The 23,797-nt window shown below is 46.2% G+C and overlaps 1 protein-coding gene across 5 annotated transcripts; it reads left to right on the top strand.

The window, feature by feature from the left end:
- Positions 1-83: 83 nt before the first annotated feature.
- On the top strand, positions 84-23,191 carry GART (phosphoribosylglycinamide formyltransferase, phosphoribosylglycinamide synthetase, phosphoribosylaminoimidazole synthetase). Of its 5 annotated transcripts, XM_016213493.2 has the most exons (23): positions 756-874; positions 1,583-1,673; positions 3,062-3,243; positions 5,210-5,305; positions 5,736-5,910; positions 6,877-6,988; positions 7,713-7,781; positions 8,224-8,349; positions 8,891-8,978; positions 9,178-9,263; positions 9,828-9,996; positions 11,423-11,654; positions 13,163-13,257; positions 13,593-13,702; positions 14,069-14,267; positions 15,494-15,745; positions 15,985-16,137; positions 17,210-17,416; positions 18,495-18,632; positions 20,349-20,479; positions 20,734-20,875; positions 21,838-21,953; positions 22,048-23,191. In XM_016213493.2, exons 2-23 carry the CDS (start codon positions 1,639-1,641, stop codon positions 22,237-22,239), a joined length of 3,105 nt encoding a protein of 1,034 aa, XP_016068979.2. In that variant the 5' UTR covers positions 756-874; positions 1,583-1,638; the 3' UTR covers positions 22,240-23,191. The 5 variants fall into 5 exon arrangements, with proteins under 5 accessions (XP_016068981.2, XP_016068979.2, XP_016068980.2 ...); XM_016213495.2 differs by lacking the exons at positions 756-874; positions 1,583-1,673 and adding an exon at positions 84-102; XM_016213494.2 differs by lacking the exon at positions 1,583-1,673.
- Positions 23,192-23,797: the final 606 nt, after the last annotated feature.

Below are 23,797 nucleotides of genomic sequence, written 5' to 3'. Positions count from 1 at the left end.
AGCCGTCTCTCGAGGCGACTTTTGTCAGCTTGTCAGCCCCCCCAACGGCGTTTGGGGGGGGCTGTAGAGGCTTTCTGCCCTGAACGCCCGAGATTAAACTGCGTGAGGAAAGGGGGCAAGAGGGCCGCGTGGCGTTTGACAGGGGTCTCCAAACATTCCCGAGCTGCTTCAGCAGGGAGCTGTATCCGGGAAAGCAGTCGTTAGCGCCCGCCCCCGCTGTGGTGCAACGCGGAGAACGCGATTTGCCCCCGTGTCTCCCATGCCATCTTAAATCGGGGGGGGGGCGGGGGGCCTAAGCAACGGGCGGCAGGTCTTCAGCGACCGGCTTTCAAAGCCTAGTGTGTTTTGGTCCGTAGCCAGGCGCGTCACGAGACCTCCCCGTGCCGGCTCCGTTCCGACTCATTAGCAACACACGCTTAGCTAAGTGGATGTAGCGTTTCAGGGGCTCCCCTCCTCCGAGCTGGGGGGGTCCCGAGAAGGAACAGAGACGTTGGGTGGCACTGGATGCTACGGTGTGATATCGTCAAGGCGCAAAATGGGCGGCTGCGCCCCGCACGCCCCGGGCCGCGCCCGAGAACCGGAGGAAATCACACTGGATTACCTCGCGGGAGGGACGGCGGGCGCGCGGGCCAATGGGTGTGCGAGGCCGCCGCGGGTGGGCGGGGCCAGGGCTGCGGCGCCGGGATCCTCCCCTCCCCCCTTCCCCGGCCCGCTTCCGGCGCGGCGCTGAGCGAGCGCGTGAGTGCGGCGGCCGCGGCGCTGCATCCCCCGGGTCGGCGCGCGAGCCGTCCCCGCCGCGGCGTAAAGCGCGTCTGCGTCCGGCGCGGGCCCCTCGTGTCGGGAGTTGAACGAGACCGTAGGAACGGGTTTGGCTGTAGGGATTTTCATCTTGTTTTTAAATGCCGTGGGTGGGGGTCCGCCATGTGCTTTTTTTCTCTCCCCCCCTTTTAACTGAGGTTTGCATCGGATCTATCACTTTTCCTTGCTTTCTAAGATCCAGGGTTTGTTTGGATTTTCATGCGATTTTAGGTTATAAACCTAGATTGCATTTTTTCTTTTTCTTTTTTGTTATACACCCATTGTCTGCAGCAGCTGAGGGCACTTTCCCAATTGCTTTCTACTTTATATTACTCAGCAAGTGCACTGAACCCCAGGCTTTACCGGGCTCTCTTGTTAGGCTCCTCACTTAGATGACGGAGGCCCAGGAAGGCTACGTCCCTCAAGGTGTCCAGCGAGTAAGGGACAGAATTTCAACCCGAACCGAGGCACTGGCGCCGAGGCCTCCGAACCCCGCGTGGTGTGGATTTTTCGCTCCCCCTCTTGTTCCACCTAAATTTAAAGCGATGTGTATTTCAGAGGTTTCAGTTCACATGGCAGATCTGTGATTCCCATTAAACTAAAATAGCTTTTCCCTCTCGGAGATCATTTTTAGTAATTTTTTCCTCTCTCGGGTTTTCAGTGATTGCCGTTGCTACAGTATCCGATGGAAAACTCGTGTTGCAACCCAGGCTCCACCCCCCCCCCAACTCTGCGCCCCTCAGCGCGTTCCTGACCCTAATGCCTCGCTTTCTCCCCTGTGCAGGCAGGATGGGAACAGTGTCCACCCCATAGAATTGGGAAGGTCGAGTGGGGTAATTCATGGTAACCACTTGGAATGTAGCATTTGGCACAAAGTAAGCGCTCAAAACGTGTTACTTTTTTATATCATCAGCTTAGATTTTTATTTGAATATGTGATCCTACTGTCTCATAAGAAGTTAAAGACTGCCATTATGTGATCCTAGTGTCTCATAAGAAGTTAAAGACTGCCGTTTTCTTTTTTCTGTTATCAGTTTGCCTGCTACATAATTGTCTTCTGAAAATTAGTAAATTAATGGGACACATTTTTTGTTTCTTTGGCTTTTTTTTTTTCCTGTTGGAATTTATTTCTATCCCTGAAGTATCAGTTTAGATAAAAGTAGGCAATAAAATATAACAAGGTAGCACTGACTACTGCTGAATGTCAGAAGTTGTACTGTTTATATAGATGTTACAGCAGTTCATCCTCACCTCCTGAGGCAAGTTTTTCTTCCATCTTCTAAGATGTGAAGAAATTGAGATAGAGCATGCCAGGGTCTCGCTGCTAACCTCAGTTGAGAGATAGCTGTTGTCCCCATCCTGCTCAGAATCAAATGCCAGAACTGATGTGAGATTGTTCAGATTTGGTTTTTGCCTTTTCTACCAGTTTTCTAACATATTACACTAACTTCTTAAATCAAGGGTCAGAATCCTTCCTGCCGCCTGTTCTTGTACAGCCCACCAAATAAGAATGGTTTTAGCATCATTAAGTGGTTGGAAATAATTAAGGGAAGAATGTTTTTACGACACGTGAAAAGTATAAAACTCAAATTGCAGTGTCCATACATAAAGTTATTGAAACACAGCCATGGTTAGTCTTTACAAACCTTTGTAAGTTTTACTGGACGTAGCCAGGTTCATTTACTTATGTGTTGTCGCTGGCTGCTTTCATGCTTCAGTGGCAGAGTTCAGTAGTTGTGACCGAGACTATGACCCTCAAAGTCTTATCTATACGACCTCAAGGTTTAAAAACAGTTATTTTAAATCCTGGTCTGGATTTAAAACACCAGGGTTTTTTAAAAAAATTTTTTAATATATCTTAATTGATTTCAGAGGGAGAGAGAAATAAAAACATCAGTGATGAGTCTTTGATTGGTTGCCTCCTGCACGCCCCCTGCTGGGGGTGGAGCCCACAACCGGGCATGTGCCCTGACCAGGACTCAAACTGGGATGTCTTGGATCCTAGGGCGATGCTCAACCACTGAGCCACCCTGGTCAGGCTGTGTTGTTTTTTTATCCAATAAAGAGTTAAGACATTATTTCACTCCTTAACTTAGCTCCCTTCGCCAGTCTGCCTCCTTTTAAAAATCCTGTACTTTAGGAATACAGTCACATTTCTCAAATTACGAATCCTAAGTTTTCAAAAATGGATTGTTGCTATACGTCATATTTAGAAATTGTGATTTCTAAAGTATGAACTGTCACCTGTGGTTTTCTTCCTGCAGCGTGCGCTTTCCTCTTGGAGTCCTGTCTGCAAACAGCATGGCAGCCCGAGTGCTTGTAATTGGCAGTGGAGGAAGAGAGCACACGCTGGCCTGGAAACTTGCACAGTCCAATCACGTCAAACAGGTGTTGGTTGCCCCCGGAAATGCAGGCACTGCTTGCTCTCAGAAGATTTCAAACGCTGGTAATCATGTTTTCAAGTTGGGAGTGATGATTAATAATTATAAGTTATTGTAACAGATGGCAGCTACATCTGCTCTTTGTATGGTCAGTTGCTATTTAGATTTGAGTGCTTTCTTTAACCTTAAAACTTATGTGGTAATTTGAATGCTTGCCATATATTGTAAATTTAAGGTATACTATTGTTCAGAGCATACCATTTTCTTACCTTAAATTATTTTAAACCTTATAAAACACATCCATTAAAAAGTCAGTAGTGCCTGATATAGGCTAAAGGCATTTTGATGTATATTTTTTCGCATAAAAAGTTGAGCAATGCTATTAAATGTAAGTTCTGGCAATTCTAACTCCATAATACAGCTCAAGCTGTACGTCTTCAGCTGGAAAAAAATGACCAGTTCTTATGTTACATTAAACTCACCAGTGGCGTCCCATAGTACTTAGAATAAAACTCAGCCTCCTTGATGTTCCTTACAAAGTCCTGTGTGATCTGGCCTCTGCCTGCCTTTCCAGGCTTATCTTTTCTATCCTTTCTTTCCTGTTCACTGCTCTGTCTGTGAAATCCTCCCAGTTTCCCAAACAGAGCAGCCTTGGACTTTGTCTTTGTTCCCACCCCTGGTATGACTGGCGCCTCATTATTTAGGACTCAACTTACAGGTTCCTCTCAGGGTCTTTCCTAAGTTTCTGAGTAAAGCAGGTCCACCTCATTTTGTTTTCAGTTATGAACCATTGTCTGTATTCTATTTTTACTCTTCTCTTGTCTGTCTTCTATCTTCATTCCCCCCTAGAACATAAAGCCCTTGAATATAAGCTACGTGAGGGCGAGGAGCTCACCTGTCTTGTTCTGCACTGTGTGCACTATGCCTGGTACCCTGCGTGGCACACAGTGTTGTATGGAGAGGAGAACTGCGTACACAGGACCAAAAATAAGATGAAACAATACATAAGAAAATGTCTGCTTCCCTGGGATCTTAGGATGGGGGCTGAGGTGTTGTATCTGTTTATTGAAGAACTGGCACGTTCCATTTAGAAGCAATGGATGTTGTGCAGGCCGGCCCGTGAAAATCCCCGAGGAGTGTCGTGAGGCTGCTGCCGCTTGCGGAGACGGGCGTGGTGTGCCCTCCTCCTCTGCCGCCCTCCGCTAAGCCGAGGTCCTTGGCTGTGCTCGGCCCAGGGTGTTTGCAGCTACTACCCCAGGGTGCACAGTACCCCATCCTTGTCACCTGCACGTCACAAATGCCCTACTGTGCGGACTAATTGGAAACTTCGGCCAACTTAAGGGTGGTGATCCCACTGCTCATGACTTAGAACTCCATCAGGAAAGAAGGTTTGCCTGTCTTTTTGTAGGTAGGAGAAGTGAGCACAGTCTTAAAATCCTTTAGTTCTTAGCTTAAGCTTCTCTTCACAAGGAGACTCTTCCTGACTCAACCAGAAATAGCCCCCCCGTCACCTCATATCAAATTTGCCTAATTTGTTCACAGTTGGTTTGTTTTTTTCTTAAATATTTATTACCTAACTTTCCCACAGTGGAATGTAAGCATCCTAAGCATAGGGACCCTGTTTGTGTTAATGTCTTCACCCAGCACCCAGCACATAGTGGTTCTCAGTACATCTTGAATGAGTGACAGTCAAAGACCAGTTTCTGAGTGTATTCTGTGATACACATTTATTTACTATACAGTCCGCACTCGAGGCATAAACACCACAGTCGAGAAGGGACGTGGTAGCTCTTGGGGACACCTCCTGGTGTGTTTGTCTAACAGCTACAGCAGTAGCAGAGAACTGAGCTCTGTTGCGTAGCCTGCTGCGCTCTTCTCTGCTCCCACTGTCCATGGGGAAACTCCTCTGCACCAGTAACGGAAAACCAAGTTAATAGGCATAACAAAGTATGGCACTTAGTTTCCAGTATGACACTTAGTAACTTAAAGAGTGTTTTGTAACTGAGGTGGGCTTGTTTTTTCTGTTTGCAGCTGTCTCCACCAGTGATCACAGTGCCCTTGCTCAGTTCTGCAAAGATGAGAACATTGAATTCGTAGTTGTTGGACCAGAGGCACCTCTGGCTGCCGGTAAAGTCCACTTCTCTTTCTTATTACAGAATATCCAGTGCCAGAGGAGCTTGGACAGCATCTAATCTAGTTCATTTTAGAGACAAGGGCTTCTAATGTGATGCTGCATTGGAAAAGACCTTTTATTTCTCCTTAGGTATCAGAAATGTGATGAGTGATAAATCAAATCTGCAGTCATGGGAAACACTTTTTATGTTTTTATTCTGGTTTCTATTTAATAACCCAAATGTTGAGAATAACAACTAACTTCTGCTGGATTTAAATCACACGTTAGTAGCATTTTTGTTCATAGTCTATAGTCAGCATGAAAATCTTACCAGCAGTCATCTGCTGTATCTCAATGTGGATTTAGTCTAATCCTAATTCTTCTTGAGAATGGAGAGGTGCCATAGACCTTGGCTCACTGGAGGCTGCTCATTTCCCTCCACAGGAATTGTCGGGAGCCTGGCGTCCGCAGGTGTGCGATGCTTTGGCCCCACAGCAGAAGCGGCTCAGTTGGAGTCCAGCAAAAGGTTTGCCAAAGAGTTTATGGACCGACACGGAATCCCAACTGCACGCTGGAGAGCGTTCACCCAACCTGAAGAGGCCTGCAGCTTCATCATGAGGTAGACAGAGGGCGACCGCAAAGGGCAATTATTTCATTATCATAGTTAAATATCCGGGTCACTTGTGTGTCACCAGTTTATTGTAATATAATTGGGGGGGGGCAGGGGGACTCATTCTATTTTGGTTGCCTTTTTCCAACATCAAAAGAAAATGGGATTCTATGCATGTATAGTACAATGTTGTATTGTCTTGTAGAGAGATGAATTTTATATTTATTACTGAATAGTTTCTAGGGAAAGAGATACACTTGGTTTCACAGCCAAATTGACATACACAGTGGCAGCTTAGAAAAAAAGGATATTGGTTTCATTTATAAATGGTTAACCAGAGTGAGGAAGCATCACTTGGTGGCCTTGTGCCAGCACTGCTCGGCTCTGGATCACAAACTCAGACATCCTGTTCATGAATGTGGGCAGGTGCGTGACTTTGCCCTTTTTTATTGACACCTCTCCCTGTGACCGGGTATGTTTTCCCTTTAGTTGAGTCAATTTCATTCTTTATTCATCTTGAGTCCTACAGAGTCTCTTAAGCACTGAGTGTTATTTCCTAGTAGCCCCATGCCTTGGGTAAGGACTTTGTTAGTGTCCTTTCAGATCTCCAGTCTCACTCAACAGGAGAAACTGTGTCCTTGGAGAAATGGTCTTATTCTTACACAGCCATGTCTTCTACTTGAGAGTAGGTTTCACTACTTTGTATCTGAAAGATGATTCTGTACCCACTGTACAACTGCTTTATTCTTCCAAAGATTTTGCCAATGTGATGTGTGCCGTGTGATCACAGCCATAAAGCGATCTATAGGGAAAGGATCCTGGAGGGAAGTACAAAATGGTGTTGATAAGATCAGTCATTTGTTCCTTTCTGCTTTCCTCTTGTTGTTAGAGCATATCCTTATAAAAACCCAAAGCAGCTTACATTTTTAAACTGAAAGGGTTTGTTGGATGCTGAAGGTGACCCTCTCTCCACAGTGCGGACTTCCCTGCTCTGGTCGTGAAGGCCAGCGGCCTCGCCGCCGGGAAAGGGGTGATAGTGGCAGAGAGCAGAGAAGAGGCCTGCAGAGCCGTGCAGGAGATCATGCAGGTAAGCTGGTTCCTCTGGAAACATTTATAATTTCCTTGTCACACTGGATAGAGTTTATAGCTTTCTACTCTTAAGTTTACAAAATGTTCCTCAAGAGAAGGAAAACGTATGCAGCAAACACACAGGTAAGTTATTTTTCATAAGACTTTGTGTTATAATCCATCTCTAAGGCAGACCTATGCCGATGCTAAACCCTGCACAGCTTTGTTCTTTGGAAGCACGTTCCTGCGGCATCCTTTGTTGTCTGCTGCCGAAAGGCAGAAAATACAAACACATTCTCAAACATGCACGAGGACAAAATTCTTTGCCCTATGTGTCCCACATCTCAGAAGTGAAGCATCGAATTAATATACATTGCTTCTCTTTCATGATCCGTCTGGGTTGCTGTAGGTGTCCCCTCCTTGTAGAAATCTACTTTCACAGACATTCTTTAGTATAATTATTGTAGGCAAGCAGATATAATCATCATCAAAAATTAGAATTAAATGGTAATGGTGAAATGGCTCTTTGTGAGCCCTTTCACCTGTACCTGTGCTGGCTCCAGGTCATTGCCACTTTAAAATTAGGAAACACTCATGTCCCTTGGAGGCTTCCAGAAAGGGAAAGAGAAATTACAATACCCATGTATTGGTTCATAGTACAAATGGCAGAACATGACAGCAGCCAGTGAAGTAAATGTTAAGAGCTTACTATTTGCTTTTTTATTTTTTTAATCTACCATAAGGATAAAGCATTTGGAGCAGCTGGAGAAACAATTGTCATTGAAGAACTCCTTGAGGGAGAAGAGGTTTCTGTAAGTATACTCACACCTGGGCCCTCAGAGTGCGAGGAGCTGTCAGCTGACCTCTGAGCCCCAGACACCTGCTCTGCCCCGGTGCTTTCACATGAAAGCGTAAACCAGCAGTTACAGAGGACTGTATATGTTTAGCACTTGGGGTGCAAATGAAAAACAAATGTATCCTCTCTTAATCACCCCCAGTGTCTCAGTAAGGGACTTGGACTGTATCAAACATTATGTAAAGTGGAGAAAGGTTGAAATGTTTTGAGAGTAGCTTGACTTTTTACCTAACCCGATTCTTGATGTAGTTAGCATAGGGTTATTTATGTTCTAACTCACTTTACTTTAAAAGAAGAAAACACTTCTTCTAGGAAGAGTTAGGGTTCACTTTCCACGTACTAGTTAATTTTGTACTCTGGGCACCTTCGGTAAGTGGACCGTTTTCTTTCCTGTGCAGTGTCTGTGCTTCACTGATGGAAGGACCGTGGCTCCCATGCCCCCAGCGCAGGACCACAAGCGACTGCTGGAGGGAGATCATGGCCCCAACACAGGGGGGATGGGGGCCTACTGTCCTGCACCTCAGGTACGTCCCAGAGGCTCGGCTGAGTTCAGGAGGAATTGCTTGGTCTTCTCAAAGAGCTCTTAGTGCTTTTCAGTTTATGGTAATTTCTAACTTTTAGATGTCATCTTTCCTATTTCATAAGAGTAAAGTTAAATACTGACTTGATAGGGTCAGTATGAGGATTTTAAAAGTTTATTCATTTAAAGTGCTCACCGTATATCTGGTACTAAATAAATACTAGCTTTCCTTGTCCCCTCTCATTGCCCCACGTGGTATTGCTCACAGAATAATTTTTTAATACCAGTTACAGTCCGGCCAGCATGGCTCAGCATTTGAGCATTGACCTAGGATCCAGGAGATCCCAGTTCAATTCCCAGACAGGGCACATGCCTGGGCTGCAGGCTCGCTCCCCAGCAGGGGTGGTGCAGGAGGCAGCCAATCAGTGACTCTCATCATTGACGTTTCTCTCTCTCTCCCTCTCCCTTCCTCTCTCTGAAATCAATAGATTTTTTTTTTTAATTTAAATACCAGTTACATTTACATACTTCTGCTTGTGCCCCAGGTTTCTAAGGATTTGCTGCTAAAGATTAAAAATGCCATTCTTCAGAGGACAGTGGACGGCATGCAGCAGGAGGGCTCCCCGTACACAGGTGCACGCTGATGTTTGTGGGCTTTGTTCACGGGGCAGCTTCACCGCTTCGGCACACTTCCCATTTTCTTATTTCACCACCTTTTGTTGACCACTGTCGTGGCGCTTGTTGATATTCCATACTTTCAAGTATTAGACATTTATGTTTTGTCAGTCACAATACAGTGTCTTCAATGTAGATTTTTTCCTTTCGAATGAAGGTGTTCTCTATGCTGGTATAATGCTGACCAAGGATGGCCCAAAAGTTCTGGAGTTTAACTGCCGCTTCGGTGATCCCGAGTGCCAAGTGAGTAATAATTAAAAACAGTATAAGGTGTTACTTTGTAGAAGATGCATGTTTTAATCTCAGGATTTATAGGCCTTGAAATGATCACCTTTGAGAAACACAGTTGACCCAGGACAACACAAGTTTGAACTGTAGAGTCCACTTACAGGCAGAGTTTTAAGAATAAATACACAGTCAGCCTTCCCTGTTCCTGGGTTTTGAATCTGTTGCTTCAGCCATCCTCCCTCGTCTAGAAACAGTGTTTTCAGTCTGTGGTTGTGCATCCGCAGATGAGGAAGGCTGACTGTGCATTGATCTTCACAGCCTTATGTAAAGGGATTGAGCATCCAAAGTTTGGAATCTGCAGTGAGGTCCTGGAACCAATACCCTGTGGATAGCGAGGGATGACTAGAGTTTTGGGGGAGTCATGAGTAATATGGGAATTTTTGACTGTGGGTGTTGAGCCCCTCCCTCCCACGTTGTTCTTGGGTCACCTGGAGGTGCAGGTTTTACTGGTGTCCCAGTGAATAAAATGTCTAAGAGCTAAAACTCCTCCCTGTTGCCTTGCTGATTATGATTTTCCAGGTAATCCTCCCACTTCTTAAAAGTGATCTCTATGAAGTGGTTCAGTCTACCTTGGATGGCCTGCTCTGCGCATCTCCGCCTGTCTGGCTTGAAAACCGTGTGGCCGTAACTGTTGTCATGGCAAGTCAGGGGTATCCAGGAGACTACACCAAGGGTGCGGAGATAACAGGTGAGTCTGGGGAGTGAGAGATTGACTTCAGTGTGGCAGGTGCCTGGCCCGCAGCAGGCTTCCCTCCCATGCTCTTTCCCTATGTTCTTAGGCTGTCAGAGCCTTCAAGGGGTTCTTCACCTGTTGCTTGTTGAATGTGGGTGTTCAAATGTCCAAAATTATTATATTTTAAGAACTGCAATCCATTTCCCTTTCTGGAAAAGAAAGACTGAGGTGGGCCTCGCTGAGCACCGGGAAGATGATGGGACTCTATGGGGTTAGAGTGACATTATTGTGATTACATCAGCGAGGTAAATTTCAGATGGATAATATCGGAATAATCACAAGTGGATCCCCCATTTGCATCCCACCCCATAGTCACCTGGATGGCAGAGTTCAAATGCTTTCTTAAGTATAGCCTTCTCTTCTGTTTCTCTTTACAGAAGGTGAGGAACTACTTAAATGATGTTAAATAGAACAGTGTTTAAAATGCCAAGTAACTTCCAGTGCCATAAACCCAAAGGCAGGCCTCCGTGGTCCCTGGCAGGCGTGGCCTCCCTTGGTACTTCAATAGTGTGTTTGATTCAAATACCCTATTTACTATCTTGCCCAGACAAGAAGTCCATTGCCCTGTGAATCCCACACATGGCACCTGGGCAGTTAGGAATTCAAAACACTTTGAGGAAGGCATAGATTAACAGACTACCTTCCTCTCTTTAAAAATCAATAGGAACATATTTTTAAAAATGAAAGAGAAATGGAGACAGTAAAGAACAACCTGGGGATTTAAGAATGGTTTTTTTAAAAATTTAAGGATTATATCTTTGTATAAACTGTGCATGTTCGTTTTAAGTGTAAAATTATATATATATGAGAGCTTTAAAAATAATTCAAAACAAAATCAAGCCAAGGATTTTAGACTACATCTAAAATCTAATTTAAATCACATTTGTCTTAAAGTTTTACAGTTGTTTTATTGGGGGAAAGATTAAGAAAGTGTTTTGCATGGCAGTGGTCCTATGGGTTCTTGAAGGAAGGAACCTAGGAACCTTTACTTGGGTAGTTATGATAAAAGAGAAATTACTTTTAAGTAAAAGACGCCATCAAATCCAGAATTATTCATTGATGTTTAGATTTTTTTAACTTGGGAAAAAATAACTTTCTACTTTGAAATCTCAAACTTTTTAGGGCTTAGCTTCTTTTTTTCCTCCCTCATTGAAATAATAGTTCTTACATGACACTTATGATAGCACAGAACAGACTGTCCTTAGGAGAAAGTGTCTGTTTACTATTCATTGCATTCATTCCTTCCTGATAGGATTCTTGTGACGACTCATTAAAGTGAAGTAAAGATTTTATTTTAAAGAAAATTTCTGGAAATTAGTAACCAGCTCACAGTGTAGAATACTGTCATTGCAGATGGTGAGTCGAATGTGCTCTCTTACAGGGGTTGCCGAGGCTCAGGCTTTAGGGCTGGAGGTGTTCCAGGCAGGTACAGCCCTGAAAGATGGCAAAGTGGTGACCAACGGAGGTCGAGTCCTCACGGTGACAGCCATCCGGGAAGATCTCATCTCAGCCCTCGAAGGAGCCAATAAAGGACTGGCTGCTATAAAGTTTGAGGGAGCCGTTTATAGGAAGGACATTGGCTATCAGGCCATAGCGTTCCTCCAGCAGCCCAGGTAAATTTCTCACCCGGGTGCTGATAGCACAGCTTCAAAATTGGCACATAGAGCTATGCAGAAAATCCCATTAGCCCTGCACTGAGCCTTTCTGTAGTCTTCTCCCTGTGGGGTGGGTCTGATTTTGATTTGCATTTAGTTTGAATCCAAACCATTTACAATATTCAAATGAAATAGAAAAAAACCTCATGGGAGCTCCTTCTGTTTGAGAAGTTTAGTAAAATCACAGTGGTATTAAAGACTTTTCCGCATTGTACACTTTAAATATATACAGCCATTTGTTACTCATCAGTAAAGACAGGGAAAGGGATTTTTATTCCTCGAGCTATCATATATTTAAATATTGCTATTTAGTTATATCTTAATTCCTGGTTTTGTCAAAGAATTCAAAATGAAAAGATTGGTCATCCACTCTTGCAGGTTAACTTGCTGATACCATATGTTTGGCAGTCATCTTGTCACTGCGTTTAAGTCTATCACTGAGATGGGTTTTTCACCCTTATTGATTCATTTATTGACATGTACAACTATTCCTTTGTAAAAATCAATAAACTTTTAATTGCAAGTGTGGGTGTTTTGTTTTCTTAATTGTATATCGCAGTTACTATTCTTTGTCGAGTTCATCTATGAGAAATAAGTTTTAGGACAAAATAAGTTTTTAGCAACTTAATTCAAGCTGTACTGCTACTGATAGGCAAGTTTTTAAAATACTGGCTTTTTTTTTTTTTTTTTTACAAATAACATTAAAATACCATGCTAAAAATTTATTTTTTTATTTTAAAATGAGTGGATTCCGTTGAAATGACCAGTGGAACCCTACTTCAAGGGACTGCAATCTTAACACTAGTCTGAGTTCTTTAAATTAAAGATGAAGGTTTTTTTAAACCTTTTGTAGGGCGAGACTACCGAATCCACGGTGCTCCTCACAAACTTGATCTCTGAACGTATGTACCACTCCCTGGTGTTTGCCTGATAGAGAAGGTGATGCACCAGAGGCCGTTACCTCACTGTACTTTTTTCATAGTTTTTATCTTGTTTGTTAACTGTCTTCAGCTATAAGGAAACTATTACAATTCTCTGTTGTTGCAGCAAGAACTCGGTTTCATTCTTTGGGGATTTCTTTGTAGAGTTCTTAGAATCCTAATTTTTACTTTTCCAACTTTGCTTTGACGCTCCTTCCCTTCCCATACCAAACTGAACAGAGAAAGGCTGTGGCGCAGCGTCAGTATATCCAGCTGCCTGTGAGCAGTGCTAATGGGGGAATACAGTTAGAGAAGTCTGCAGTAGGGATGACAGAGCCTCCTCCCCTGGGCAGGTGGTTTAAACACTTCAGTCTCCAGGCCTGCCCTGGACCAGTTATAGCAACGTCTGTGGAGGGGCCCAGCACGTGAGCAGATGCCAGAATCACGAGGGATATCTTCTGCTTTACATAATAGCGTAAGAGTACATCGTTTTCCCTGACATTTAGGTTATGTCCTAGGTTTTGTTTTGTGTTTTTAATCCTTTAGGGGCCTGACTTACAAGGAATCTGGGGTAGACATTGCAGCTGGAAATCTGCTCGTCAAGAAAATCAAACCTTTAGCAAAAGCCACCTCCAGACCAGGTGAGTCAGATCCTATCCTTTCCTAGTTCGTTGACTTTGACAGACACTGTGGACTGATTTGAGCTTTGTAGTTTACAGAGGAAAAATGTTCCAAATTAATACCCAGTTCTGTGCCAGGCTGACCCACAGTCTCCTGCTTCCTTGTCTCTGTTATTAAGAAACACATTTATGATGTTAAACTCGAAAGGACATGTCTGCCCCTTTAATATTTAATTACTCCTCAGTCAGTGCTTTAAGCTCGCGGTGCTCCCAGGAAAGGCATCGGAAGTGTTCTGCAGACTCACCATCACCTGGTCAGTGGAAACACATCAGGTTTTGAATTTCCTCCCCCACAGGCTGTGATGTCGATCTCGGAGGTTTTGCTGGTCTTTTTGATTTGAAAGCAGCCGGTTTCAAAGACCCTCTCCTGGTTAGTGGAACAGATGGTGTTGGAACGAAACTAAAGGTAATTAAACACCTTTGCACATAGAGACCTTGTATGAACATAGAAAGAATTTACTGTTATGTCAAGTACCTGTTTTCCCCTTTTGATGTACAAGCACTAAAGAGAACCATCCCAGATAACCCTATAATATGACTAAAATATCTACGTGTTTTAACACAATATTGCTGAGGCTGTATCCAGATGGAAGGGTTACTTAGGGGCTAAAAGGGGATACTTTGGACTGAGCCGCCTATCAGAATTTAGTGTTCTTTCGTCTGGAGGTGTTCAGAGCAGCCAGCCAGAAGTGGTAATATTTGTTAGCCTCTGCTGCTAAACTGATAAGTTACAATGTGGAGCTTAATCTCACGTGGCTGTTCTGTTGTGTAGATTGCCCAGCAGTGCAACAAACATGACACCATTGGTCAAGACTTGGTTGCAATGTGTGTGAATGACATCCTGGCCCAAGGAGCAGAGCCCCTCTTCTTCCTCGATTACTTTTCCTGTGGAAAACTTGACCTCAGTACAGCTGCAGCTGTTGTTGCTGGGATCGCAGAGGCATGCGGGAAAGCTGGGTGTGCCCTCCTCGGTATGCTCCCCCTCCTTAATCATGCATCCGCTTTGCTGTACTTCAGCCCTGTGTGTAAGTGTGATCGGTACCAGTACAGCAAGCGTGAGAGACCACATATCACAAGATGAGGCAAATAAAATAGAACTTAGACCCTGGTGTCCTGAAGCCCCTCCTCGCGTGTTTGTTCCCAGATTCATACCCCTTTACAGGCCAGGCCTCCCCTGTCTCCCTAACCTTTGGCACCATTGTCATCCCATCTTTCTCAGTGGCCTCTCAGACAGACAGGGTGGGGGTCATTCCCTCCTTACTGGCCCTGCAGCCCAGGCAGGTGGGTTCTTTGCATTTTGAGTCTTATTTTCCCACCAAAGGAACACAAAATGTGTCCAAGATTTATGGAAACATTGCTTAAATATATGAGAATTTTGAGCAAAATAAACGTGTAGGGCCCTAGCCAACTTGGTTCATTGGTTAGAGCGTCGGCCTGCAGACTGAAGGGTCCCGGGTTCATTTATTGCGCAGGGCACCGACCACGGTTGCAGACTCAGTCGCCTGCGCAGGTCAGAGTGCATGTGCGAGGTAACCAATTAGTGTCTCTCTCACACTGATGTTTCTCTCCCTCCCTCTCTCCCTTCCACTGTCTCTGAAAAGCAGTGGAAAAAATATCCTCAGGTGAGGGTTAAAAATTTTAACAAAATAAATCTGTAGGTTGAACAAGGACCACAATTACCTCTTTTATGTCACCATTTCTGGGGACAGGTCTGTTCCAGAGGCCAAAAATTGTTTCAGCCATTTTTTAGAATAGTTTCTTATTTGGAGTCTGTGTGCCTAGATCCTGTCTTTACAATATTATCATGAAGTGAACTGTGGGGTCCGTTTTACGCGGGGACATTTGGAGTTAGACGGGCTGATTGATCACTCTCAGCCTGTACTGTCACCTAGAACGGAGCGATTGTAAAGACCAAGTACAGGTGAAAGCATTGCTGAGGCTCAACTGCTCTGCAAGTTACATTACATTCAGCTGAGATCCCTCTCATGAAAGGAATGATGTTTGGAGGTGTGCTCGCCCTTTTTGGAAGTTAGTGCTATTTCCCCTGAAATCGTGCTCGGTTGAAAGTCCTGCTAGGCGGCTAACAGTACACTATTGCATGTGTGGGGTGTAGCTTCCCGTTTAATTGTGGCTGCTGTCCCTACTGCCCGGGCAGGTGTGTAAATACTGTAATCTCGCTCTTTTGTATTCCCACCAGGAGGGGAAACGGCAGAGATGCCGGACATGTACCCTCCCGGGGACTATGACTTGGCCGGTTTTGCCGTCGGGGCCGTGGAGCGGGACCAGAAACTGCGTCCCCTGGAGAGTGTTGCTGAAGGGGACGTGGTTATCGGAGTAGCTTCGTCTGGTCTGCACAGCAACGGATTTAGCCTTGTGAGGAAGATTGTAGCGAAGTCCTCCCTTCAGTACTCCTCTCCAGCGCCCGATGGCTGTGGCAACCAGACCTTAGGTGAGTGCGCTTTCGTTTCAGTCTCCTGCTTGGAACTGTCTGAGCAGCCACTGAGGGGGTTAGTCTCATTACCTAGAGTGGAATAAGTGACAGTGTCCCGTGGCCTTGTCTGGACATTACTAGAGAACTGGCATTATGGTACAAGGTCACGGTCATTCTCTACTTCCATTCCGTGGGTTTTATGTGCTTTGGTTTTATGTTCATCTGCTAAGTTTTTGTCTTCTCTCTCCAATATTCAGGGGACTTACTTCTGACTCCAACCAGAATCTACAGCCCCTCCCTGTTACCTGTCTTGCGTTCAGGACACATCAAGGCCTTTGCCCATATCACCGGCGGAGGGCTGCTAGAGAACATCCCCAGAGTACTCCCTCCGAAATGTGGGGTAGATTTAGGTGAGCTGCATTAGGAGAAAAAATACCCTAGGGGAAAAACCCTGTGGGTAATTAGTGCACATGTGATTATATGTGGGAATTCTTATCATTGTCTTGGGGAAAGAACAGGGCTGACCCCTTCCTACCTTTTTTTGCTTTATTTGCCGTGTTTGTAAGGCATGAAACCCTCTCATGTAATTGACTTATAAAAGAGGAGTTGTTGCCAGGCCAGCATGGCTCGGTAGTTAAGCATCTACCGATGATGCAGGAGATCATGGTTTGATTCCTGGTCAGGGCACATGCTTGGGTTGCGGGCTCGATCCCCCGTAGGGGGTGTGCAGGAGGCAGCTGATCAGTGACTCTCATTGATATTTATCTCCCTTCCTTTCTCTGAAGTCAATAAAGACATATTTAAAAAACAAAACAAAAACTGATAGGGGAGAAAATTCATAGATGTATGACGCCTCTTAAAAATTTTATCAACTCTAACCCTGGCCGGGTATCTCAGCTGGTTAGTGCATCGTCCCGATACGCCAAGGTTGCAGGTTTGATCTCTGGTCAGGGCACATATAAGACTCAACCAATGAAGCATAGATAAATAGAACAACAAACCAATGTTTCTCTCCCTAGAAAAAAATCAATTAAATATATCAACTCTAGAGCATTAAAAAACTAATTATCCCGCAGATGCACCAAGTAAATAAGGGGAGTGGATGGTCAGCCCCATTTTGTAATTAAAAGCTAAGTTCAGTGGCTTTCTTTTCTTAGGAGCATCATTGTGAAGTGTTTAATTCAGTATAGTTTTTGTAAATCAGATCCCATAACTAGAAGCCAGAGAAATTTTTGTTATATTATTTGCGATAATAGAGAGTACAGTCTTAAAATAGAACTGAGTCTAAGTTTTTAAAAATAAATAGGCAGACATAGGATATTTATCTTAAACCTCTTGTGTAACATGACTTCATTAGTGCATGCGCTTCCTTTCAATCCGAACACAAGCGCCTGGTTTAGCATCCTGCCTGTGGTGCATTGGTCATCGCTAAGGCCCAGCTAAACCTCACAGGCTAATCAGACAACTCCTGCCTGTTTGCAGATGCCCAGACCTGGAGGATCCCCACCGTCTTCTCGTGGTTACAGCAGGAAGGACACATCTCTGAAGAAGAGATGGCCAGAACGTTTAATTGTGGGGTCGGGGCTGCCCTCGTGGTGTCGGAGGACCTGACAGAGCAGGTTCTGAGGGACATTCAGCAACGCCAGGAAGAAGCCTGGGTGATTGGCAGGGTGGTGGCCTGCCCTGAAGGTAGCAGTTCCTCATTTAATTCTCTTCTGTGCATCATCCTGAATGTATCTGTGTCCTGCCTCACACGCACGCTCTGTCCACCTCTCACCCCAGCATCGCTGTGGCACAGGGCACAGCTGTAACATGACAACAGCCACGCCCGTGACACCACATACCTCTTCATTTCTGCCGCAGGGCTCAGACCTCTCCGTAGCAGTAGCATATGCACCACACCCCGCAGCAGGAGCCTTGACCAGTGGGGTGGGAGCTAGTGAGAAAGAACCCACCTCAGGGACAAAAGAAGGGAGTAGTTCTGAGGCACAGTCTACCTGGCCCCTTTGAGGGTCCTAGGGAAGCGGGAACCAGTGCCCACTGGGAACCAGGTTTTAGCACACTCCTGTACCCGCTCCTCTGCCCCTCTTCCATCGTCTCTCTGGTCCCTGGAGTCCCTTCCTGAAGACCTTGTCTTGGGCTGTTTTGTGGCTCCGCTCAGATCAAGGAGTATCGAGCGAGCACCCCGACAAGTATATGAATTACACAGGGACACTGACAACTGCTAGAAATCGGCAGTGGCAGAAAACCCACTCAGAACTGGCTGACAGGTATCAGGACTTGTGATTTTTTTTTTTTATCTGAGTCTCTCCTTTATTGTGTAGGTTTCATTTTCAGGCAGGTTCTCCACGTATCAGAAAAAATGTCTTGAGCCCACATCCTTGGGCTCACTTTGCAATAGGAAAGAGGCCCTCTCTTTCCCAACGTCCTGTGTCAGATCTTTGAATGGCTTTGCCTGGGTCGTGTGCCCGCCCTTGAGGCCAGGAGCTCCTGGCACCATCGTGGATGGGAGATGGGAGGAGTGGGGACAGGACCCTGGCAGGCAGCAGAACGTCCACGTGGGCTTAGGCTGAAGTAGGTAATATGTTCACCTTAAGGAAGGTTTTATGAGTGAGGAATGTGAAAGTAACACATACTGTTACTCTAGCCCTTGCATATCTTAGTGTCAGAATAAAATACAGTATTTTAAAGTTCTCATGAAATACTTTCTATCACCACTGTTAATTCATGGCTCTTTACTTCTTTTCTGGGTGTGTTTGAAATGAAGGTTCCCCTCGGGTGAGAGTCAGGCACCTGATTGAAGCCATGCGGATACGAGGGTCGGTGGTGGAGAATGGCACCGTGAGAAGTCACTTCTCTGTCCCACCGAGAAAGGCAAGAGTGGCTGTCTTAATATCTGGAACAGGTGAGATGTGGCTTCCTCTTTATTGCAGCGCCGTAGAAATGCTCTTCCCTTCCTCCCCACCCCATCTCACCCCTTCCTCCCCAGCAAAAACCCTCAGGTTGTGAGAACACCAGCAGAGTAGAGCGGGCCCACAGAGAGGAGTCCTGGAGGAGGGTCGTCTCTGCAGCCTCACACTTTCCACTTTTCTCAAGCGTGTGAGGTGGCTCTGAAAGAAAAAACAGGATGGAAAATCCCGCTGCTTTTGCATCATGGCTTTGTAGTCATGTAATAGTAGAAAGTCTTGTAATAGTAGAAGGGATTTTTTCACTTGCTAATGATAAGAAGAAGAATGTGGAATTTATGTCTGACACTTGGGATGGAGGAGTAGATAACAAGAGTATCACTCTCTCAGATGGGTAGAGCTGACTGCTTTCCGCAAGTGTAAGTGACGTTGCTGTGAATTGACGTTCTCATAAGTCATATTAAGTGCGTATCTGATGATTTCTGTGAGTTACATTCCCAGAAGGCTTTACAAGTCTGTTCTGAGATTTCAGAATACTTGAGGCCCAAGTTGATGGTAGAGCAAGAAGCCTATGGTGAAGGCCTCGCGGTTGGTTGGTTTGTTTGCTTCTGTAGAGCAGAGCACGTTTGAATGAACGCTGTAGTCCTGCTCAAGGGACAGCGCAGTCATTTACCTTGATTTGCTGTCAGGAATTTAAAAGAGAGCAAACAAATATTACACAGTTCAGTATTTCCTGATGAAAAACATCACATTTCATGAATTACATAAAAAAACAGTCGTATCATTACATAGACACAGAGAGTACACTGTTTTTATATCATTAATGCTTATTATGCTGTGTGACAATTCTTTTTTATAGCAAGATATTCAAAGAAATACGTAGTATCCCTAAATTTTATGGGTTCTGAGTTACTGCAGGTGGACCGTAGAGAAGTGTGGAGAAGCTGGAAGGAAATGCCTTGAACAGTATGGGAGGCCTGCCTGGGTGGTGTAGTCAGAGTGAACAAACTCCAGACTAGAGGGTGGCTTTGCGCAGCGGGCACAGGCGGCCGAGGCGGGTGCGCTGGCTGGGTCCATCTGGGGCACTCGGGGAGATCTATAATGAAGAAATGTCATTAAGACTCACTAATGAACCCAAGGCCTTGCTCAGCTTATGAAGACTGAACCCCACAAGCCCTGTCCCTCGTCTGAGGGTGTTTCCCTGTATGATAAGTGTGCACATATTTCCCCCATGCTTCTTGTTGAAAGAGCAACCACATATCCTAAGACCAGGCGCGCCTGTGTTTCCATAAGCTGTGTGTCCACAATCCCAGGAGGAAGGGAGCCTAGACACCTCACGTATTTTGCCAATATTTTCTAAGACATTTACCCAGGAATCTTGACCGCTCTCTTCCAAATGTCACCTCGCAGCAGGTTGGGGGGCTGGGCGGCAAAGGTGAGGGGACTGAGAAGTACGCAGTGGCTGTTAGGGAATAGTCACGGGGACGTGACGTCCAGCACGGAGCATGGGCAGTAATGTGATGCCTACGAGCGGCGCCAGGTGGGTGCTCGCCTTACCCGTGCGGGGCCACTTAGTGAGGTTTGTAGTGTCCGACCACTATGCTGCGCACCTGGAGCCGATGTGACACTGAATGGCAGCTGTAATTGGAAATGTTTAAATGGCACGGGCCTCTCTTTAAGAGGTGTGAGCTTGCTTGTGCTTTTCCCCTCCTCAGGCTCGAACCTCCAGGCTCTGATAGACAGCACCCAGGAGCCCAGCAGTGCTGCCCACATCGTGGTCGTTGTCTCCAACAGAGCCGGCGTGGCCGGGCTGGACAGAGCAGCGAGAGCCGGCATCCCCACCCGCGTACGTCGCTTAGAGTGTCTTTCCCGCAGGCTGTTTAAACTTATCTTCCGCCCCCCAGGACCTGGGGCTCGGGGCTCCTGTCCTGGATTCCTGGGCTTGGGGTGGGTGCGGGCTGCCCTCCTGCTTCCCCCGTCGGCTCCTTACCTCTTCATACCGCGTGTGGCAGAGGGAGCAACTGGTCTGTGTGAAGGCTGAGCTTTAAATTTTTTTGGTAATTCATCGAAATAGACTGTGCTTCTGTTTTCCTGTTCCAGGTAATCAATCATAAGTCATATCAGACCCGTGTGGAATTTGACAGTGCAGTTGACCAAGTCCTGGAAGAGTTCTCCACGGACATCGTCTGTCTCGCGGGATTCATGAGGATTTTGTCCGGCCCCTTTGTCAGGAAGTGGAACGGTGAGCAGCACGGGGTTGACACCAGGTTGGGGAACCGAGTGGAAGTGGCTGGGGGGCCGTTAACTTCCCAACAGTCCCGGGATGTGTTTATGGAAACGCTGGTTTTATGGCACAGGGCACTGTGTCGTTTCCTGCGCCTGAGCCCAGAGGGTCCCGGCGCTGATTTATTGACCTGCCCTGCGCCAGCTTCCTCTGCCTGCTGTAACCAGCCCTTCTAGCAGCCGAGGTTTGTCCCCAGCACCACAAGGACAGTGCTTCATCGTCTGAGTCAGTGCTCGGGAGAGACCTTTGTACTTGTTTGGAAGCCAAAGAAAGTGACTGGCTGTGCCCCACCCTCTCCTCAGGAAGCGCAGGCGGCTCCCAGAGGTGGCGAGGAAGACGTTGCCCAGAACAAACCGCCCGGGGCTACTGCCTTCCCCACAAACATTCCGGCTGCATCCTGGTGTGCTTTCTGTGCGCACGTGTGGGCAATAATGCGTTTTCTCTCCAAAGTTTGTTTCCCCAGAAACAAACCACAGAGCGTGTGGTAGAATATGAACCAGGCAGGGCCTGGTGACTGAGGCGCAGGACTAACCAAGCCAGAGTCTGGCTGGTGGACATGCCACTGGTCTCAAGTCAGGCACATGGACACTGCAAGGACTTTGTATGTCTTTTTAGTCATGTGCACCAGGGACAAGCTGAATTTTCTTCAAAGAGCCCAAGGTCCACATTGGACACCCCACCATCACGTCCCTGTCCAGCCTCAGTCACTGTAGGGACCTGTCCCTCAGTGTGTTCAGCTGTGCGGAGCAGGAGCTTGCGCCCCCCCAGGGCCTCCTCAGATGAGAACCTGCATTTCCCTCTGCCTCCTTTCTGTCTCACAGAAACCCTGCCCCTCTGGTCCTGTTCCTGGGCAGGAAGCACACACTCCTCTACCCATGCACAGCATGTTTCCATTCTGACCCCTGTGCTTTACTTTCCAGGGAAAATGATCAACATCCACCCGTCCTTGCTCCCTTCTTTCAAGGGCTCAAACGCCCACGAGCAGGCCCTGGACGCGGGCGTCACAGTCACCAGGTGCACCGTGCACTTTGTCTCTGTGAGTATGTCTTTTTCTACCCAAGTATCGCCGGTGTTCGGGTGGAAGTTGCACTGGCTGGAAAGCCCTGCTCACTGTTTTGCTTCCTTCTCAGGAAGATGTGGACGCCGGACAGATCATCTTACAAGAAGCTGTCCCGGTGAAGAGGGGCGACACTGCTGCCACTCTGTCGGAGAGAGTGAAACTGGCAGAACATAAGGTCTTCCCCGCAGCCCTGCAGCTGGTGGCCAGTGGGGCTGTCCGGCTTGGGGACGATGGCAGGCTCTGTTATGTCCAAGAGGAATGACGCTGCCCAGCTCCGGGAAGAAGCCTGCTGTTCGCATGGTGGATTTTTATCATGTGCTCAGCCTGACCTTTTTTAGTGAACAGAGCTTCATGACGAGCGAGACTGAGGTTACATGTACATATTATCCCCCGTGGTCTTGAGGTTTCACCTGTTCACGACCTTCTCGTTCAGAATTAGGCTTGTCATTCAGAATGCCTCTCACTTTTAGCCAAACAAGATCCCAAAGCTCTTAGTCTTTCTTACCCTCTTTTTCTGACCCACATCCCCTCTGGTACTGGTAGAGTTCCCCAGGCCTGGGCAGCTGGCTGACAACAGTTTCCTCACGTTGACTGTAGTCAGCACTGCCATCAAGTAAATGGGAGGTCCAAGGGCATCACTTCACACAGGTCCCTTTGCTGTAGAAACGATCGGCTCTGGTCCTGGAGAGTTCTCTCCACGTTAAGCACCTGTTACATATACGCCATACACTGCTGTGAAGTTTACAGAGAGTTAAAAACCTAAGGGGAAATGTTGCTTGTTGATAAAATCACATACTTTAAAAGTAGAGGCCAGTGCCATGATGTCACTGACCAGTGTAAGCTGTGACTTCAGAAATAAAACTTCCCAGCCCTTGCTTTGAGACTAACCTCCACTAAGAGGACCCTGGACTCCAGGCAAGACAGCTAATGCCATATCTTGGGAAGACCCAAAATATGTCTGAATATCTGGTTGCCAGGAACACGCTTGAAAATAGCAGGGACGGCACTGACAGACCAGAGTCCACTCAGAAGGTGCCCCACTGCCTGGTTTGTGAGGAGCTGAGTATTGTGTGTGGACATGTCCAACGTGTTTATAATGATACTCAAAGAGAAACGGTCATTTAAACTATGAAAAACTCATAACGCAAAAAAAAAAAGAACAGTAAAACCATGTCATTATTTTACTGATGTAATAAACACAAACGTTTTTATTATAGGTGTCTTTGTTTGTGGCAGCAGGAGTAAAACACACACTGTTCAGGTAGAAAGAGATGCGGGGGGGAGTGTGGGGCGTGTCCCACGGGTCATGGGCCCTGCTGGTTACACACAACAATCGGAAAGGATTCCAGTGTGAGATCCAAATGTTTTAAAGAGGAATGTTACTCATTTCTAAGAGATTTCCATCTCTAAATGTTCCCTCTCAATTATTTTACTCTTTCTTCTAATCCTTACCTGAGGATACGGTTTGTTTTTATATTTTTTTAATGTCTTTACTGATTTCAGAGAGGGGAAGGGAGAGAGAGAAACATCAATGATGAAGGATCATTGATCAGCTGCCTCCTGCACGCTCCCTACTGAGGATCGAGCCCACAACCCAGGCATGTGCCCTGACCAGGAATCGAACCCTGACCTCCTGCACCCTAAGTTGATGCTCAACAACTGAGCCACACGGGCCAGGCCCAAGGATATGTTTTTATTGATCTGAAAGAGACATCAATGTGAGAGACATCGATCAGTTGCCTCCTGTATGCACCCAGACCAGGGACTGAACCTGCAACCTAGGTATGTGCCCTGACGGGGTCGACTCTCAACCTTTTGGT

The sequence above is a fragment of the Miniopterus natalensis genome, chromosome 6, assembly GCF_054644295.1.
Source record: "Miniopterus natalensis isolate mMinNat1 chromosome 6, mMinNat1.hap1, whole genome shotgun sequence".
NCBI classification, from domain to species: Eukaryota; Metazoa; Chordata; class Mammalia; order Chiroptera; family Miniopteridae; genus Miniopterus; species Miniopterus natalensis.
Note: the sequence above shows the minus strand (reverse complement) of the source record. Positions and strands in the feature narration are given on the sequence as shown.

Bases quoted from the DNA above. Each gene is read 5' to 3' on its own strand.
- GART (XM_016213493.2), top strand. From the start codon at position 1,639: ATGGTAACCACTTGGAATGTAGCATTTGGCACAAA. The intron at 17,417-18,494 runs GTAGCAGTTCCT...TTTGAAATGAAG, and splicing joins GGTGGTGGCCTGCCCTGAAG to GTTCCCCTCGGGTGAGAGTC. The intron at 20,480-20,733 runs GTACGTCGCTTA...TTCCTGTTCCAG, and splicing joins GAGCCGGCATCCCCACCCGC to GTAATCAATCATAAGTCATA.